Genomic DNA, 18,972 nt, shown 5'->3' with positions numbered 1-18,972 from the left:
GAGAAGAGGTCAGAATTCCTCTAGGACACAGCCTTTATCACATCATTCAGAGCATCTTGAAAGATGCCCTTGAGCCAGCACCTCCCACTGCCCCAGATCCAGGTTCATCACTCCTTGCCTGTCACCAATTAAGCTTCAAACAACTGTTAATTCCCTGAATATGAACACATCACATATGCTCACATCCTGTGGCTTCGCCCATCTTGTTCCCTCTTCCCGGAGTATACCAGATCCTCCACCACCAACCTATCTGCTTTGCAAACAGCTATTCACCCTGCAAACCTCAGCGCTCAGATGCCACCTCCTCCAAGCAGCCCTCTCTACAACTTCTTACCCAGAAAGAATTAATCATGCTTTGTTTGTGCTACCCTGCACCATGAATGGGCTTCCCAGGTGGCTCAGTAGGTGAAGAATCCTTCTGCCAATGCAGGAGATGCAAGAGACGTGGATTTGATTCCTGGGTCGAGAAGATCCCCTGGAGGAGGAAATGGCAACCCACTCCAGTATCCTTGCCTGGAGAATCCCATGGACAGAGGAGCTTGATGGGCTACAGTCCATGGGGTCACAAAGAGTTCGGACACGACTGAAGCGACTGAGCAGAGACAGAGACACCACAAATATACCTGAGCCTTTTCTCATCTCCCACAGTGTTGTAACATGAGTCCTGGTCTGTGTTCCCACTAGACCCCTGCTGGGCTGTTAATCCTTGTGGGTGTACACTGTATGGTTTATTGATCTTTGTCCCCCATGCACCAGCCCAGTACTGACACATGGGGCCGCAGAACAAGTTCATTGCATTAGGTTTAATATGTGTTTGGCAGGTAATGGTCTTCCTTTTTACTCCCCACAGAAAACAAGTGATTGCTTTTCTTTCCTCATTTTTGGAAGCCCTGCCCACCACGCAGCTGCAGTGGACATCCTGGTTCCCCAATGGATGAAGAAGACCAACTGATCCAGCCTCAAGACCAGAGCTGCTGGGCCACCCTGCCCGATGTGTGCCTGCGTCGTGTCTTCTGGTGGCTGGGAGACAGGGACAGGTCAAGAGCGGCCCTTGTCTGCAGGAAGTGGAACCAGATGATGTATTCGGCTGACCTCTGGCGATACAGGACCATCACGTTCAGTGGGAGACCTTCCAGGGTACACGCGTCTGAATTCGAGTCAGCCCTTTGGTATGTTAAGAAATTTGGTCGTTACCTGGAGCACCTGGAGATCAAATTCCTGAATCCTTACAATGCTGTCCTGACCAAGAAGTTCCAGGTCACCATGAGAGGCCTCCTCTCATGTCTAGGCAAGAGTAACAACCGTCTGAAATCTCTCTCCATCCAGCATCTTGAGTTGGACCGCCTGGTCTGGAGGAACAGCATCAGGAGCTCATTCATGAAAAGCTTGAGCTTCTTCTTGAAGAAGATGGGCAGACACCTGAACTATCTCAGCCTGAAGGGGGCCAGACTCACCACGGAACAAGGCTGCCACATCCTCAACGCCCTGAGCTACTTAAGGAATGAGAGCACGGTGTCAGAGCTCAACATCGAGGACTATTTCAGCCACCACCTCGCTGTCTACAGCAGTCCCCAGTTCAATAAGACCATGGCCACATTCCGCAACCTGGTGTCCCTGACCCTCAACTACAACTGCATCTCTGACGAGCTGCTGGAGAACCTGTGCGACAACAACGCTGGCACCCTCCGTACCATGAACATCAAGTGCCACATTCATGACCCCCATGGGCAGGTCATCTGGGGCATGTCTTGGGCCAAGCTGGCCAGGCACACCACCAGCCTAAAGGTCAACTTCTTCTTTGAGCGGGTCATGAAGTACGAGCGCTTGGCCCGGATCCTCTTGCAGGAGATCCCCATCAGGAGCATCAGTCTGAGAAGCTGCTATTTCAGCGACCCCGACTGGTCCATGAGACCCACGCTGACGGATCTCCTGCCCACCTTCCGGCACACTCTGCAGGTAGGTACGACCCGAGGGCCAGGAGGCCTGGGAGGAGTGGCCGCCCCTCTGGTTCCTGCTGCCTGCTCTCGAAAAGTGGGAGTGTTAGATGCTCAGCCATGTCCGACTCTTTTGGGACCCTGTGGACTGTAGCCTCCCAGGCTCCTCTGTCCATGGGATTCTCCAGGCAAGAATACTAGAGTGGGTTGCCATTTCCTTCTCCGGGGGATCTTCCTGACCCAGGGATTGAACCCAGGTCTCCTGCAATGCAAGCAGCTTCTTTACCATCTGAGCTATCAGGGAAGCCTCAAATTGAGATTCTGAGAAAGGTCACCAAACTACGCCTCTCCTGGTCCCCAAGACCACAGCAGAGGACAAAAGCTACTGCTCGCTTCTTGTACATGAAACCCACTCTTGGTTGACTGTCCACCAAGGAAAGTGCCTATATCCCTGGCTCAGAACTCTGAGGTCCGAGCATGCAGGTGCCCCCACCAGTGACCAGCAGGTCGGCAGCCCCTTCCACTCATCCACCCAACACAGAAGCACACAGGACACAGTGCAGCTCCAAACCAGACAAAAATCCAAACTTGACCAAGTTACCAAAGAGCTCAGAGGTGTGGGCTGTTCTCTAATCTGGCAGCTCCCCATCTATAACATCAGCATCGTTTTCTCCCCTACTAAGGACCTCACAATCTTCTCAAGTGGCTCAGTGGTAAAGAATCCATGACTACCAATGAAGGAGATGCAGTTTCGATTCCTGGGTTGGGAAGATCCCCTGGAGAAGGGCATGACAACCCACTCTGGTATTCTTGTCTGGAGAATCCCATGGACAGAGGAGCCTGGTGGGCTTCAGTCCAGGCGATCACAAAGAGTCAGACACAACTGAGCGACTGAGTAACAAGGACCTCACACAAGGCTGTGAGGATGGATACACAGGGGTATATACACCACTACTGGGACTTTTTCTGGCGGTCCTGTGACTAAGCCTCCACACTCCCAATGCAGGGGACCCAGCTTTGATCCATGGTCAGCGAACTAGATCCCATATGACACAACTAAGAGTTTGCATGCCACAACTAAGACCCAGTGCAGTCAAGTAAATTAATTAATTTATACCACTTAATAAATTTATAATTATATAATAAATAAATGATAAATTAATAAATTTATTAATAGACTTATAAATTAAGAAACACCAATGCTTACAGTGAGGGATGACAAAGTGTGAAGAGGTCATTTATGCTCACACAGCCCTGAAGTGGGCAGGCAGACATCACACCACCTTTTGGTGTTGCCCATAGTCACCTGGCTGGTCCACTGCAGGGCCAGGAACACAACTTTGGTCTCCAGACTCTAAGTTCATTGCCTCAAAACTCCAAGTTTTGGAAACTTGGATGAGATCACTTGCATCCCCAAATCCCTTCCTCTGACAACTGCATGTCCAGTGTCCCTTATCTAAGGCACTGGTGGGGACTTCCCCGGTGGGCCAGTGGTTGAGACTCTGCTTCCACTGCAGGAAGCATGGGTTCCAACCCTGGTCCTAATCAGGGAAACTAGGCTCCCGTATGCCGCGTGGCACAGCCAATAAATAAGTAAAACACTTGAACCACCACGGCCACCAGGCCAGTGCTGGATCATGAAAGTGCTATGAAATGATCCAGCTAAGTCCCGGCATCTCTGTTCACATTGTCTGCCCCATTGGTGCTTTTCCAGAAACTAACTTTTGAATTCAACAACAACCATGAGTCTCTGGATGAAGAGCTGCACCTCCTCATCTTATCCTGCAGGAAGTTGTTGTACTTCAAAATCTGGGCTTTCCTGGATGTTAAGTTTGTGGAGCGGATCCTAAAGAGTCGGGAGGAAGGGCAGTGTGCCCTGCGCACACTCAAGGTAAGAGCACCCTGGGGTGGGTTCCTCCCAAGGGAAGGGGCACAGGGGCTCCTGGGGGACAGGTGTCCCGTCCTGGGATGAAGGTCAGGGATGAGGCAGGGCATGGAGGCTGGACGTCTCACAAGTCTGTCCCTTCTGTGAAATTGCTAATTTCCAAGGGAATCCGGAGCTTAGGATTAATAATTAGTAGTAATCACCCTTAGCATTAATAGTTGGGTTTGGGCTCTTCCTGATTCTGCCAACAATCGTACGGGTACCTCGTTTGGATTGTCTTCGGGGCCTGGGTGATGTAGTCACAGGGTGCATGTGTGGAGGTGTATTTCTCTGTCGGCACAGGTGAGAATTTATACAAACAGATATGAGACGAATGAAGAGGACAGGACACTGCGGGAAATTTACAGGAGGTACAGAAAGCTGATCGATTCAGAGCTTAACTATTTTGTCATCGCTTACCCCATGATGTAACCAGCACTCTCCAGAGAAAGAAAACCAGGAGCACTTTGAACCTGACAATCCAGTCCTCACAGAATGACACTTGGGGCATCCCCTACCCCCACCCCTTTGCCTCCTCTCTCTCCTTTTTAGCTGGTTTCACACCAACATGACACCGCAGCAATGCCTAGGATGTCATGCGAAGACCCCATGTGACTTTAAAGTGCTATCTTTGCCAACTATCCAGGGGTGATTTCTCTTTTTTCTGGTTAAGTTTTGCTTTTTGAGTCTCAGTCAGCCATGGAGCTGAAAGCCCAAAGCCACTCAGAGCAAGTTCTTACTCAGGGACCCTGACTCTTGCTAACCTCACTCCTGAAAATGTGCCAGGGAGCAAACAGAGCCACGATTTCCGTGAACTATCAGTGTCAGCTCAGAAAGGCTTTTTTTTTTTAAACAAGATTTGTTTATTTTTAATCTTTAGTCACACCCTGCAGCATGTGAGATCTTATTTCTCTGACCAGACATCGAAACTGTACTCCTTGCATTAGAAGGCGGAGTCTTAACCATTGGACCGCCAGGGAAGTCCCCCAGAAACACCTTCTATCCTGGCTGACCTTCATGTCAGAGCCTCCTGCCACTGAAGCTGGCCAGGCCTGATCTCAGATGAATGAAATCCGCCAGCAGGTCCTCCAGCAAAGCAGGGAGTTTCCCACGTGTAGACAGAGACGCTCAGGACCAGAACTCCTTCCCACAGGAGCTCAGCTCCTGATCTGTTGGTGTTATGGACTCAGATCTCCCACATCTGCTTTTCTGGTTCTCCTTTATTTTCCCCATCCAGACAGCATGGTGCTCAGCCTGCTACAAAAGCTCAGTTCTCACGTGGGGCTGAACCAGAAGTAACCGTGACCTTCATAGTCACAAAGCATCTGTAATGTCCTGGAGAAATGTCCCTGATACAATGCTAAGTGAAAAAGGCAGGACACAAAACTGTGTTTCGTGTGATATCAATCACGATAAAATACAAGTACAGGATTTTTTTTTAAGCATAGGAAAGATATACCAAAAATGTTAATAGTGATCTCTAAGTGGTGGAATTATGGGTGATTTTTATTTTCCTTCTTATGCTGTCCCCTATTTCTCAGATTTTCTACACAGACCATGTGCTATTTTTATAGTCACAGGGAAACATGATGTGTTTTAAATGGGGAGTATGGATAAATTCCTGAGCCCATGCTGTTAACATGGATTGCTTCTGGTCTTTTGAGATTTTGTGCATATAGTTCTATCTAGGGTTTTTTTCCCCAATAGATATAAATTAATAAAATCTCAGGATATTTTTGACAAGTGTCTCACTTCAGAGTTTATCTCATCTTTTGTATGTTGTATCCATATTTATGCTTAGCTTTTCGGGTCTTTATTAAAGCTCATTCTTATCTAGCGCTTTTCAATTTTCACAGCATTTCCACAATCACTGTCTGATCTGAATGTCCCTGCAATGCTGTTGGGTGCCTATGGTTCCTGTTTCATGAACATTCAGAACAAAATCAGCACTGGCAAGGGGTTCAGGGTCCCTATCTGGTTACCAAACTCAGGTTGAACTGTTTGTTGCTCAAAAAATCAATATTAAGTGACAAGTATTGGGTAAAAGGAAAGATAGCTTTCTTGAGGTAGACTCATGTCCCAAAGAACCAACTCACCACTGGTGATCAGCGGGCAAGAGCTTTTAAAGAGGAGTTTTAGGGGTGAGGCAGGTGGGGGGCCACATGCAGAACAGCACAATCAGCTCAATCATCTTGAGATTGATCTGGCTGTGTTTTGATTAGCCTTATTATTTTTAAAAGACAACTTTATTTATTTTTGCCTGCATTGGGTCTTAGTTGCAGCATGGGGGATCCTTTGTTATGGCACACAGACTTCTCTAGTTGTGGTACACGAGCTCTGTAGTTTGCAGCTAATGGGCTCTCGAATTGAGGCACTGGTTCAGTAGTTGTGGCGCACAGACTTAGTTGCTCCATGGCCTGTGGGATCTTAGTTCCCCAACCAGAGATCAAACCCACATCCCCTACACTGGAAGGTGGATTTTTTTTTACCACTGCGCCACCTAGATATATATTTTTTTAAGTAAATAGCATTGTCAACTAATTATACAGTAGTGAGGAATAAAATACAGTAGTGAGGAATAAAATGTACACACAGAACAATGGTTATATTAGCAATATGCATGTTATTATAATCTAAGGGTGACCATATCCTCCAGCATAGAAGCTTCTTTTCTTCCTCCCCAAGACCTTCCACTCCATGTTGTCTAACCCACTGAACGAATGTGACCTGGGTCACCCCTGATGACAGCTCTAGAGGTGGTCTAACTGTTCCATTTCAAAGTCATTTCCAAAAGACATTTCTCTCGTATGACATTTTAAACCCTTCTAAGTCACAATCTAACCTTGTCACTCACCCATGTAATTGATGACCTGCCTGTGACTGAATAATTAAGCAACTTTAGAGAAACAAGTCCAGGAAGAATGACAGGTGTTTACTGAAGTAACAGCTAATAGCAGAAAAGTATAATCAACTATAAAGTCTACCAGCTTGGGAATCGGTGACTGGAAAGTGAAAGTGATGCTTGCTCAGTCATGTCCAACTCTTTGTGACCCCATGGACTGTAGCCCACCAGGCTCCTCTGTCCATGGGATTCTCCAGGCAAGAATACTGGAGTGGGTAGCCATGCCCTTCTCCAGGGGATCTTCCCCATCCAGGGATCAAACCCAGGTCTCCCGCATTACGGGCAGATTCTTTACCATCTGAGCCACCAGGGAAACTTAAGTGCCGGTAATTCTGCATCATACAGCAATTTAAAGACAGAGGTGGGTCTTCGTGTCTTGACATGGACACCCTTCAAGACATGCTAAGTGAAAAAAGCAAGCTGCAGGGCTCTCCTGCAGGAGCAGGACTTGACTCTCCAGAGAGGCTCCTGACTTGGGCCCCTGAGGCCCCTCTGATTCTGGGGCTCATGAAGCTCCCTGCTACACCCCCTGGTGGCCTCCTGGCCGCCATCCCGACCCCAACCCCACCCAAGACCAGCCACCCAGAAAAGCAACCCCAGAAGGTAGGAGCCAGTGTCTGCCTGCCTCCTTCAGGGTCCCAAATGCTGAAGACCAGAGTTTCCTTTCATGGTGGTCAAGGAAATCAGAGAACAGCAATCCCCATTCGGACTTGTTCTCTGGGGCTGGCTCATCATCACACCTTTGAATTGAATACTGGGAAGGCCGATGTCTTTTCAGGACACTCTGCACTGGCAAAATTTCCAGGGTCACTTCAAGTTATAAAAGTCTCATTTCAGTAACTGCAGTTTTGAGAGCCATACAGAGTGGTCAGATTCAGAGATGGAGGGTAGAATGGTGCTTCCTGGGGGCAGGGGCAGCGGGTGGGGGTAGGGGGGTGGTGATAGGGAGTTCTTGTTTAGCAGACACGGGGTTTCAGTTGGGCTTGATGAAAGGGTTCTGGAGATGGGTACACAACAATACCCAACTGGGTATGCAACAATTCGGTCCTGCTGAATTCTACATTTTAAAACGGTTAAAATGAGAAATTGGATGTTATGTGTATTTTACCACAATAAAAGATGTACAAAGGGGAGGAGAGGGTGAGATGTATGGAGAGAGTAACATGGAAACTTATACAATCCTATGTAAAATAGATAGCCAATGGGAATTTGCTGTATGGCTAAGGAAACTCAAACAGGAGCTCTGTATCAACCTAGTGGGATAGGATGGGGAGGGAGATGGGAGGGAGGTTCAAAAGGGAGGGGATATATGTATATCTATGACAGGTCATGGTGGAGAGGTCTGACAGAATGTGGTCCACTGGAGAAGGGAATGGCAAACCACTTCAATATTCTTGCCTTGAGAGCCCCATGAACAGTACGAAAAGGCAAAAAGATAGGACAGGACAGGGAGGCCTGGCGTGCTGCAATTCATGGGGTCGCAAAGAGTCGGACACGACTGAGCAACTGATCTGACCTGATGGCTGATTCATGATGAGGTTTGACAGAAAACAACAAAATTCTGTAAAGCAATTATCCTCCAATAAAAAATAAATAAAAAATTTTTTAAAAGACTACAAGCCAAAAAACAAAATATTTAAGGTTAAAAACATCTCTTCTGCACCTTCCCGATCTATTTTGGGTAGATAGCACACAGCCGGGGAACAGCGCATGCGAGTCTGTGTGTCTGTATGCGAGAGGAACTCTGTGTGGGGATGAATGTTGCTCCCCCTTCCCTTCTCCTCACACATCTTGAGATCCTCTTCCTCACTCACTCACTGGGCTGCTTTGGCTTCCTCCAGAGTTGAAATAGGGGAGAGAGAGCAGCAAGTCTGTCACGCGTTCTACTCTAAAAATCAGCTTTGGGGACCTCCCTGGCAGACCAGTGGTTCAGACTCCCAGGGCCAGGGGCTCCGTTTCCATCCCTGGCCGGGGAACTCAGGAACTCTGGTGGGGTTCCATCCCTAGCTCGGGTTCTACGCCTGGTCATGCCACATGCCCTGTGGTACAGCAAAAAAGAATACTAATAAAAAAAATTTTTTAATCAAATTCTAGCTAGTACTGGTGACCTGCCACACATCTCCCCAGGCATGCTAGGTGTAGAAAGCTGACTCTTCATCTAGTGACTCGTGAAAGTTCTTTCCAACCCTGCAGCCCACACCATCACGGGAGTCTCTCACCCACAAGTCTCACCCTTGGTCTGGAGGGGCCCCTGACCCTAGGCCCACAGGCAGCCTTGCTTCTGCTGCTGCTGCGAAGTCGCTTCAGTAGTGTCCGACTCTGCGCCACCGCATAGACGGCAGCCCACCAGGCTCCACCGCCCCTGGGATTCTCCAGGCAAGAACACTGGAGTGGGTTGCCATTTTCTTCTCCAATGCATGAAAGTGAAAAGGGAAATGAAGTCGCTCAGTCGTGTCCGACTCTTCGCGACCCCATGGACTGCAGCCCACCAGGCTCCTCTGTCCATGGGATTCCCAAGGCAAGAGTACTGGAGTGGGGTGCCATTGCCTCCTCCAACAGGCAGCCTTGGGTTTCAGCTTCTTGCTGCTAAGTCTCATCTGCCCTCCAGGTGGCGCTCTTGGACAGGTTTTTATTAATACTACCGCTCTATGCAGGTCTTCCCTCTGCAATAGAGGTGCCGTGTGCGTGTGCGTGCTAAATCGCTTCAGTCCTGTCCGACTCTTTACGACCCACTGGACTACAGCCCACCAGGCTCCTCTGTCCATGGGATTCTCCAGGCAAGAACACTGGAGTGGGTCTCCATGCCCTCCTCCAGTCCCTCTCCCCATTCAGTTCAGTCGCTCAGTCGTGTCGGAATCTTTGCGACCTCATGGACAGCGGCACACCAGGTTTCCCTGTCCATCACCAACTCCGGGGGAGCTTGCTCAAACTCCTGTCCATCCAGTCTGTGATGCCATTTGGATCTCGTCCTCTGTCGTCCCCTTCTTCTCCTGCCTCCAATCTTCCCCAGTATCAGGGTCTTTTCCAGTGAGTTAGTTCTTTGCATCAGATGGTCAAAGTATTGGAGCTTCAGCTTCAGCAACAGTCCTTCCAATGAATATTCAGGACTGATTTCGTTTAGGATTGACTGGTTGGATCTTCTTGCTGTCCAAGGGACTCTCATGAGTCTTCTCCAACATCACAGTTCAAAAGCATCAGTTCCTCTCCCATGGCTCATGTCTAATCCACAGGAAAGTCTCACATCCTTTTCTCTTAGCAGATTTTAGGAGAGCCAGTTTCTAGTGTAGCAAACTATCTTCCCTTCACCATCAAACCCAGTGGTAGCCAACAAGTTTGTCATGCATTCTATTTGAAAAATCAGATTCATTGGGGTAAAATTTAAATAAAGTAAATTTCACCAATTTACAATTGGTGAATAAAGTAAAATTCACCAATTTTACTATATATCATCATCTAGCAACACCATGATCAGGATAAAGAACATTTCTGTTGACTCAAAAGGTTTGTTGTGTCCTTTGCCTCACCCCTTACTTCTGGCCCTTAGCGACCACCAGTCTGATTTCTATCCCTGGATGTTTGCCTCCACCAAAGGAATCATGTTTTGAGGATTTACAGATTATAAACGGACTCACACAAGTAATCACTCACACTTGATTTCTTTCACTTAGCATAAAACCTGGGACAAGCACTCATGTTGTTGCATGTATTGCTAATTATTTCTTTTTATAGTTGAGTAGTGTCCATTGTGTCCATATACTACAATTTATTTATTCATTGATGGAATTAGCTTGTTCCCAAATTTTTATCATTATGAATATAGTAGCTGTAAACATTTGTATACAAGTCTTTGTGTGAATACATGCTTTTGTTCCTCTTAATATCTAAGGTGGGATTTCTGGGTCTTATGATAAGTATACAGTTAACTTGATATGTGTGTGTGTGTGTGTGTGTGTGTGTGTGTGTGTGTATATATATATATATAAGCACACTACCAAATTATTTTCCAGAGTGACTGCACCATTTTGCATTCCCAACAGCAATGAACGAAAGTTCTAGTTGCTCTACATTTTTGACAACACTTAGTATTGTCAGTTATTAAAATTTTATACACTCTAGGGTATGTATATGTGGGTTTTTCCCCCATGTGTCAGTACTTTTAATGTTACATACATCAAATTATAGTAAATAGACAACTATAAATAAGATGCAGCTCCTCTGTTTTCATGAACGCATACACTGTATTACAGGAAATCAAGTTTATATTCCATCATGAAGTATAGTTCTCGCATTAGTTCCCTTTGTGATATGTGATTAAAAATATCTTCAAATCCAATAGCCTCATCATTATTCCTCAAATATCCACTGAAAGATTAGAGCTTGGAAGAAATGGAAGCTGCAGAACCTGCCGCATTTCTTTGAATTCCATGTGTAATTTTAGTGGAGCAATTAGACCCCAGATGTTTCTCGGTGTGGAAAAATTCATTTTATCTTGGTTGAACTGGAATTTTTTTCCCTGATAACTCAAGAGAATGACTAGGTAAAAGTTCATTTTTTCACACAAGGGAGAAACCTTCTTTTGAAGAAGGTCCATTTACTGAAAGTTCAGTACCTGGAATATTGTCCTTTAGCTGAGATCCAAGTCCAATTTACTCTGCACACTACCTCTCAGTGCCCTTACTGTCAGCTGGCCCCACCGCTCACTTCTATTCCATGTGGTTTTAATTTGTATTTCCCTAAGGTCTAATATTGTTGAACATCCTTTTATTTGTTTATTATCCACTCATGTATCTTCTTTGCTGACATGTCATTTTATTTGCTTATTATCCATTCATATATCTTCGCTGGTCTAGTGTCTGTTCAAACCTTTTGTCCATGGAAAAAAAGTAAGCTGTTTTTACTGAGCTTTAAGAATTCCTTGTACATTCTACACACAAGTCCTTTACCCGATAATGTGTTTTGCAACTATGACTTGCCTTTCCATTTTTCTTAATGACATCTTTTGAAGATCAGAATTTTTTATTTTTCACAAAATTCCATTTATCATTTTGCTTTTGTTTCCCATCTAAATAGTCCTTGCCAAGGGAGTCCCCCTTATTTCAGTAAGAGGGTAAATCCAATCCTTATTATTCTATCTTGGTTAGAAATCAAATTTCTTCGACAACATATAAGATTCTCTTTCTGTTATTGGTATTAACAAATCTGAATGTGATGTGCCTCAGTGTGGTTTTCTTTGTTTCTTTGCTTGGGTTTTGTTGAGATTCTATGCATTTATAGTCGAAGCTTTTACAGTCTCCATCTAATTTGGAAAACTTTAAGCCACGATTTATTCAAATATTTTTTTCTGTTTAATTTTCTCCTCTTCTGGGATTCCAGTTTGTAATTGGAATATGTTAAATTGCTTGATATTGTCCTACAGCCCACCACGACTCTGCTCACTTCTTTTTCAGTGTCTTTTCCTGTAATGCTTTACCTAGGGAAGCTTATAATTGCAATTTCTTCAAGGTCAAATGATCTTTTCTTCTGTAGTATCTCATCTACTCTTAAGCCCATCCAGTGTATTTCATTTTGGATACTACGTATTTAAGCTTTAGAAGTTCCATCTTGGTCTCTTTTGTATATCTTTTATTTTTCTCCTTATCATGTCCAAATTTTCCTTGATTATGGTCTTAACATTTAAAATAATGGTTTTGAGTAAGTGTTAGTCGCTCAGTCGTGCCCGACTCTTTGCGACCCCATGGACTGCAGCCCACCAGGCCCCGCTGTCCATGAGATTTTCCAGGCCAAGGATACTGGAGTGGGTTGCCATTTCCTTCTCCAGGGATCTTCCCAACCCAGGAATCAAACCCAGGTCTCCTGCATTCAGGCGGATTCTTTGTCAACTGAGCCACCAGGGAAGCCCATTCTATTCGGAGTCTGACTTTTTTTTTTTTTTAACTTGTAAGTGATATCATACAGTACTTGTCTATCTCCGTCTGGCTTATTCCACTTAGCATAATGCCCTTCAGTTTCATCCATGAATCTGTAAATGGCAGGATTTCCTTCTTTTTTAAGACTGAATAAGGAGGAGGGAACTAAGATGGCGGAGGAATAGGACGAGGAGACACTTTCTACCCCACAAACTCATCGAAAGATCATTTGAACGCTGAGCAAACTCCACAAAACAACTTCTGATTGCTAGCAGAGGACATCAGACACCCAGAAAAGCAGCCCATTGTCTTCGAAAGGAGTCCTCTATTACTCCTCTATTACTCCTTAATTTTCATTTTTATAACCCACTATAACCTGGCAAAAAAAAAAAAAGGACCCTATTTTTAAAGCGAACCTCATATATATTTCTTAAATTTTTTGTGTTTTTGTGGTTTTTTAATATTGTATTTTTAAGAGTCTAACCTCTACCCTAGATTTTTAATCTTTGTTTTTCAGTATTTGATATCAATTTTGGACATTTAAGAATCCAACCTTCAGTACCCATTTTTACTCAGGAGTGTGATTACTGGTTTGATCACTCTCTCCCCCTTTTGATTCTCCTTTTTCTCCCCCGGATCACCTCTATTTCCTCCCTCCCCTTTCTCTTCTCAATCCAATTCTGTGAATCTCTGTGGGTGTTCTGGGCTGCGGAGAACAATTAGGGAACAGAGTACAACCTAGATCTGTCTCTCCTCTCTTGAATCCCCCTTTTTCTCCTCATGCTCACCTCTATTTCCTTCCTCCCTCTCCTCTTCTTCATGTAACTCTGTGAACCTCTCTGGGTGTCCCTCACTGTGGAGAATCCTTTCACCATTAACCTAGAAGTTTTATTATCAGCTCTGTATAGAGGGAGAAGTCTTGAGGCTACTGAAAGAATAAGACTGAAATCCAGAGGCAAGAGACTTAAGCCCAAAACCTGAGAACACCAGAGAACTCCTGGCTATAGGGAACATTAATTAATAAGAGATTATCTAAAAGCCTCCATACCTACACTGAAACCAACCACCACCCAAGAGCCAATAAGTTCCAGAGCAAGACATACCACACAAATTCTCCAGCAATGCAGGAACATAGCCCTGAGCGTCAATATACAGGCTGCCCAAAGTCACACCAAACCCACAGACCCATCTCAAAACTCACTACTGGACACTCCATTGCATTCCAAAGAGAAGAAATCCAGCTCCACCCACCAGAACACCGACACAAGCTTCTCTAACCAGCAAACCTCGACAAGCCAAACATCCAGCCTCACCCACTGGGAGAAACCTCCACAATAAAAAGGAACCACAGACTACCAGAATACAAAAAGGCCACCCCAAACCCAGCAATCTAAATAAGATGAAAAGGCAGAGAAATACCCAGCAGGTAAAAGAACATGAAAAATGCCCACCAAACAAAAGAGGAGGAGATAGGGAATCTACCTGAAAAAGAATTTAGAATAATGATAATAAAAATGATCCAAAATCTTGAAAACAAAATGGAGTTACAGATAAATAACCTGGAGACAAGGATTGAGAAGATGCAAGAAATGTTTAACAAGGACCTAGAAGAAATAAAAAAGAGTCAATTAAAAATGAATAATGCAATAAATGAGATCAAAAACACTCTGGAGGGAACCAACAGTAGAATAATGGAGGCAGAAGATAGGATAAGTGAGGTAGAAGATAAAATGGTGGAAATAAATGAAGCAGAGAGGAAAAAAGAAAAAAGAATTAAAAGAAATGAGGACAACTTCAGGGACCTCTGGGACAATGTGAAACGCCCCAACACTCAAATCATAGGAGTCCCAGAAGAAGAAGACAAAAAGAAAGGCCATGAAAAGATACTCGAGGAGATAATAGCTGAAAACTTCTCCAAAATGGGGAAGGAAATAGCCACCCAAGTTCAAGAAACCCAGAGAGTCCCAAACAGGATAAACCCAAGGTGAAACACCCCAAGACACATATTAGTCAAATTAACAAAGATCAAACACAAAGAACAAATATTAAAAGCAGCAAGGGAGAAACAACAAATAACACACAAGGGGATTCCCATAAGGATAACAGCTGATCTTTCAATAGAAACTCTTCAGGCCAGAAGGGAATGGCAGCACATACTTAAAGTAATGAAAGAGAATAACCTACAACCCAGATTACTGTACCCAGCAAGGATCTCATTCAGATATGAAGGAGAATTTAAAAGCTTTACAGAGAAGCAAAAGCTGAGAGAATTCAGCACCACCAAACCAGCTCTTCAACAAATGCTAAAGAATCTTCTCTAGACAGGAAACACAGAAAGGTTGTATGAATGTGAACCCAAAACAACAAACCAAATGGCAACGGGACCATTCTTATCAGTAATTACCTTAAATGTAAATGGGTTGAATGCCCCAACCAAAAGACAAAGACTGGCTGAATGGATACAAAAGCAAGACAGACCCCTATATATGCTGTCCACAAGAGACCCACCTCAAAGCAAGGGACACACACAGACTGAAAGTAAAGGGCTGGAAAAAAATATTTCACGCAAACAGAGACCAGAAGAAAGCAGGAGTCGCAATACTTATATCAGATAAAATAGACTTCAAAATAAAGGCTGTGAAAGGAGACAAAGAAGGACGCTACATAATGATCAAAGGATCAATCCAAGAAGAAGATATAACAATTATAAATATATATGCACCCAACATAGGAGCACCACAATATGTAAGGCAAATGCTAACAAGAATGAAGGGGGAAATTAACAATAACACAATAATAGTGGGAGACTTTAATACCCGACTCACACCCATGGACAGATCAACTAAACAGAAAATTAACAAGGAAACACAAACTTTAAATGACACAATGGTCTAGCTAGACTTAATTGATATCTATAGGATATTTCACCCCAAAACAATCAATTTCACCTTTTTCTCAAGTGCACATGGAACCTTCTCCAGAATAGATCACATCCTAGGCCATAAATCTAGCCTTGGTAAATTCAAAAAAATTGAAATCATTCCAGTCATCTTTTCTGACCACAATGCAGTAAGATTGGATCTCAATTACAGGAAAAAAAACTATTAAAAATTCCAACATATGGAGGCTAAATAACACACTTCTGAATAACCAACAAGTCATAGAAGAAATCAAAAAAGAAATCAAAATATTCATAGAAATGAATGAAAATGAAAACACAACAACCCAAAACCTATGGGACACTGTAGAAGCAGTGCTAAGGGGAAGGTTCATAGCAATACAGGCTTACCTCAAGAAACAAGAAAAAAGTCAAATAAATAACCTAACTCTACACCTAAAGCAACTAGAGAAGGAAGAAATGAAGAACCTCAGGGTTAGCAGAAGGAAAGAAATCTTAAAAATTAGGGCAGAAATAAATGCAAAAGAAACAAAAGAGACCATAGCAAAAATCAACAAAGCTAAAAGTTGGTTTTTTGAAAAGGTAAATAAAATTGACAAACCGTTAGCCAGACTCATCAAGAAACAAAGGGAGAAGAACCAAATCAACAAAATTAGAAATGAAAATGGAGAGATCACAACAGATAACTCTGAAATACAAAGGATCATAAGAGACTACTACCAGCAGCTCTGTGCCAATAAAATGGACAACTTGGAAGAAATGGACAAATTCTTAGAAAAGTATAACTTTCCAAAACTGAACCAGGAAGAAATAGAAAATCTTAACAGACCCATCACAAGCACGGAAATCGAAACTGTAATCAGAAATTTTCCAGGAAACAAAAGCCCAGGACCAGATGGCTTCACAGCTGAATTCTACCAAAAATTTAGAGAAGAGCTAACACCTATCTTACTCAAACTCTTCCAGAAAACTGCAGAAGAAGGCAAACTTCCAAACTCATTCTATGAGGCCACCATCACCCTAATACCAAAACCAGACAAGGATGCCACAAAAAAAGAAAACTACAGGCCAATATCGCTGATGAACATAGATGCAAAAATCTTTAACAAAATTCTAGTAAACAGAATCCAACAACATATTAAAAAGATCATACACCATGACCAAGTGGGCTTTATCCCAGGAATGCAAGGATTCTTTAATATCAGCAAATCAATCAATGTAATACACCACATTAACAAAATGAAAGATAAAAACCATATGATTATCTCAATAGATGCAGAAAAAGCCTTTGACAAAATTCAACATCCATTTATGATAAAAACTCTCCAGAAAGCAGGCATAGAAGGAACATACCTCAACATAATAAAAGCTATATATGACAAACCCACAGCAAACATTATCCTCAATGGTGAAAAATTGAAAGCATTTCCCTTAAAGTCAGGAACAAGACAAGGGTGTCCACTCTCACCACTACTATTCAACATAGTTTTGGAAGTGTTGGCCACAGCAATCAGAGCAGAGAAAGGAATAAAAGGAATCCAGATAGGAAAAGAAGAAGTAAAACTCTCACTGTTTGCAGACGACATGATCCTCTACATAGAAAACCCTAAAGACTCTACCAGAAAATTACTACAGCTAATCAATGAATACAGTAATGTTGCAGGATATAGAATTAACACACAGAAATCCCTTGCATTCCTATACACTAACAATGAGAAAACAGAAAGAAAAATTAAGGAAACAATACCATTCACCATTGCAACAAAAAGAATAAAATACTTAGGAGTATATCTACCTAAAGAAACGAAAGACCTATACATAGAAAACTATAAAACACTGATGAAAGAAATCAAAGAAGACATAGATAGATGGAGAAATATACCATGTTCATGGATTGGAAGAATCAATATTGTGAAAATGGCTATACTACCCAAAGCAATCTATAGATTCAATGCACTCCCTATCAAGCTACCAATGGTATTTTTCACAGAACTAGAACAAATAATTTCACAATTTGTATGGAAATACAAAAAACCTCCAATAGCCAAAGCAATCTTGAGAAAGAAGAATGGAACTGGAGGAATAAACCTGCCTGACTTCAGGCTCTACTACAAAGCCACAGTCATCAAGACAGTATGGTACTGGCACAAAGACATAAATATAGATCAATGGAACAGAATAGAAAGCCCAGAGATAAATCCACGAACCTATGGACAACTTATCTTTGACAAAGGAGGCAAGGATATACAATGGAAAAAAGACAACCTCTTTAACAAGTGGTGCTGGGAAAACTGGTCAACCACTTGTAAAAGAATGAAACTAGAACACCTTCTAACACCATACACAGAAGTAAACTCAAAATGGATTAAAGATCTAAATGTAAGACCAGAAACTATAAAACTCCTAGAGGAGAACATAGGCAAAACACTCTCCGACATAAATCACAGCAAGATCCTCTATGACCCACCTCCCAGAATATTGGAAATAAAAGCAAAAATAAACATGGGACCTAATTAAACTTAAAAGCTTTTGCACAACAAAGGAAACTATAAGCAAGGTGAAAAGACAGCCTTCAGAATGGGAGAAAATAATAGCAAATGAAGAAACAGACAAAGGATTAATCTCAAAAATATACAAGCAACTCCTGCAGCTCAATTCCAGAAAAACAAATGACCCAATCAAAAAATGGGCCAAAGAACTAAACAGACATTTCTCCAAAGAAGACATACAGATGGCTAACAAACACATGAAAAGATGCTCAACATCACTCATTATTAGAGAAATGTAAATCAAAACCACAACGAGGTACCATTACACGCCAGTCAGGATGGCTGCTATCCAAAAGTCTACAAGCAATAAATGCTGGAGAGGGTGTGGAGAAAAGGGAACCCTCTTACACTGTTGGTGGGAATGCAAACTAGTACAGCCAATGTGGAGAACAATGTGGAGATTCCTTAAAAAACTGGAAATAGAACTGCCATATGACCCAGCAATCCCACTCCTGAGCATACACAGTGAGGAAACTAGATCTGAAAGAGACACGTGCACCCCAATGTTCATCGCAGCACTGTTTATAATTGCCAGGACATGGAAGCAACCTAGATGCCCATCAGCAGACGAATGGATAAGGAAGCTTTGGTACATATACATGATGGAATATTACTCAGCCATTAAAAAGAATTCATTTGAATCAGTTCTAATGAGATGGATGAAACTGGAGCCCATTATACAGATTGAAGTAAGCCAGAAAGATAAAGACCAATACAGTATACTAATGCATATATGTGGAATTTAAAAAGATGGTAATGATAACCCTATATGCAAAACAGAAAAAGAGACACAGATGTACAGAACAGACTTCTGGACTCTGTGGGAGAAGGTGAGGGTAGGATGTTCTGAGAGAATAG

The 18,972-nt window shown here is 43.1% G+C and overlaps 1 protein-coding gene and 1 pseudogene across 1 annotated transcript; one reads left to right on the top strand and one right to left on the bottom strand.

The window, feature by feature from the left end:
- On the top strand, positions 1–4,602 carry FBXO39 (F-box protein 39). The gene is made up of 4 exons (XM_061141026.1): positions 1–8; positions 889–1,956; positions 3,649–3,825; positions 4,162–4,602. Exons 2-4 carry the CDS (start codon positions 931–933, stop codon positions 4,288–4,290), a joined length of 1,332 nt encoding a protein of 443 aa, XP_060997009.1. The 5' UTR covers positions 1–8; positions 889–930; the 3' UTR covers positions 4,291–4,602.
- Positions 4,603–11,001: 6,399 nt separating this feature from the next.
- Positions 11,002–11,400, bottom strand: LOC133055602 (proteasome maturation protein-like; annotated as a pseudogene).
- Between the last annotated feature and the right edge of the window lie 7,572 nt (positions 11,401–18,972).

Source organism: Dama dama, chromosome 5 (genome assembly GCF_033118175.1).
Source record: "Dama dama isolate Ldn47 chromosome 5, ASM3311817v1, whole genome shotgun sequence".
Taxonomy (NCBI): Eukaryota; Metazoa; Chordata; class Mammalia; order Artiodactyla; family Cervidae; genus Dama; species Dama dama.
This window is presented reverse-complemented; position numbering and strand designations above follow the sequence as displayed.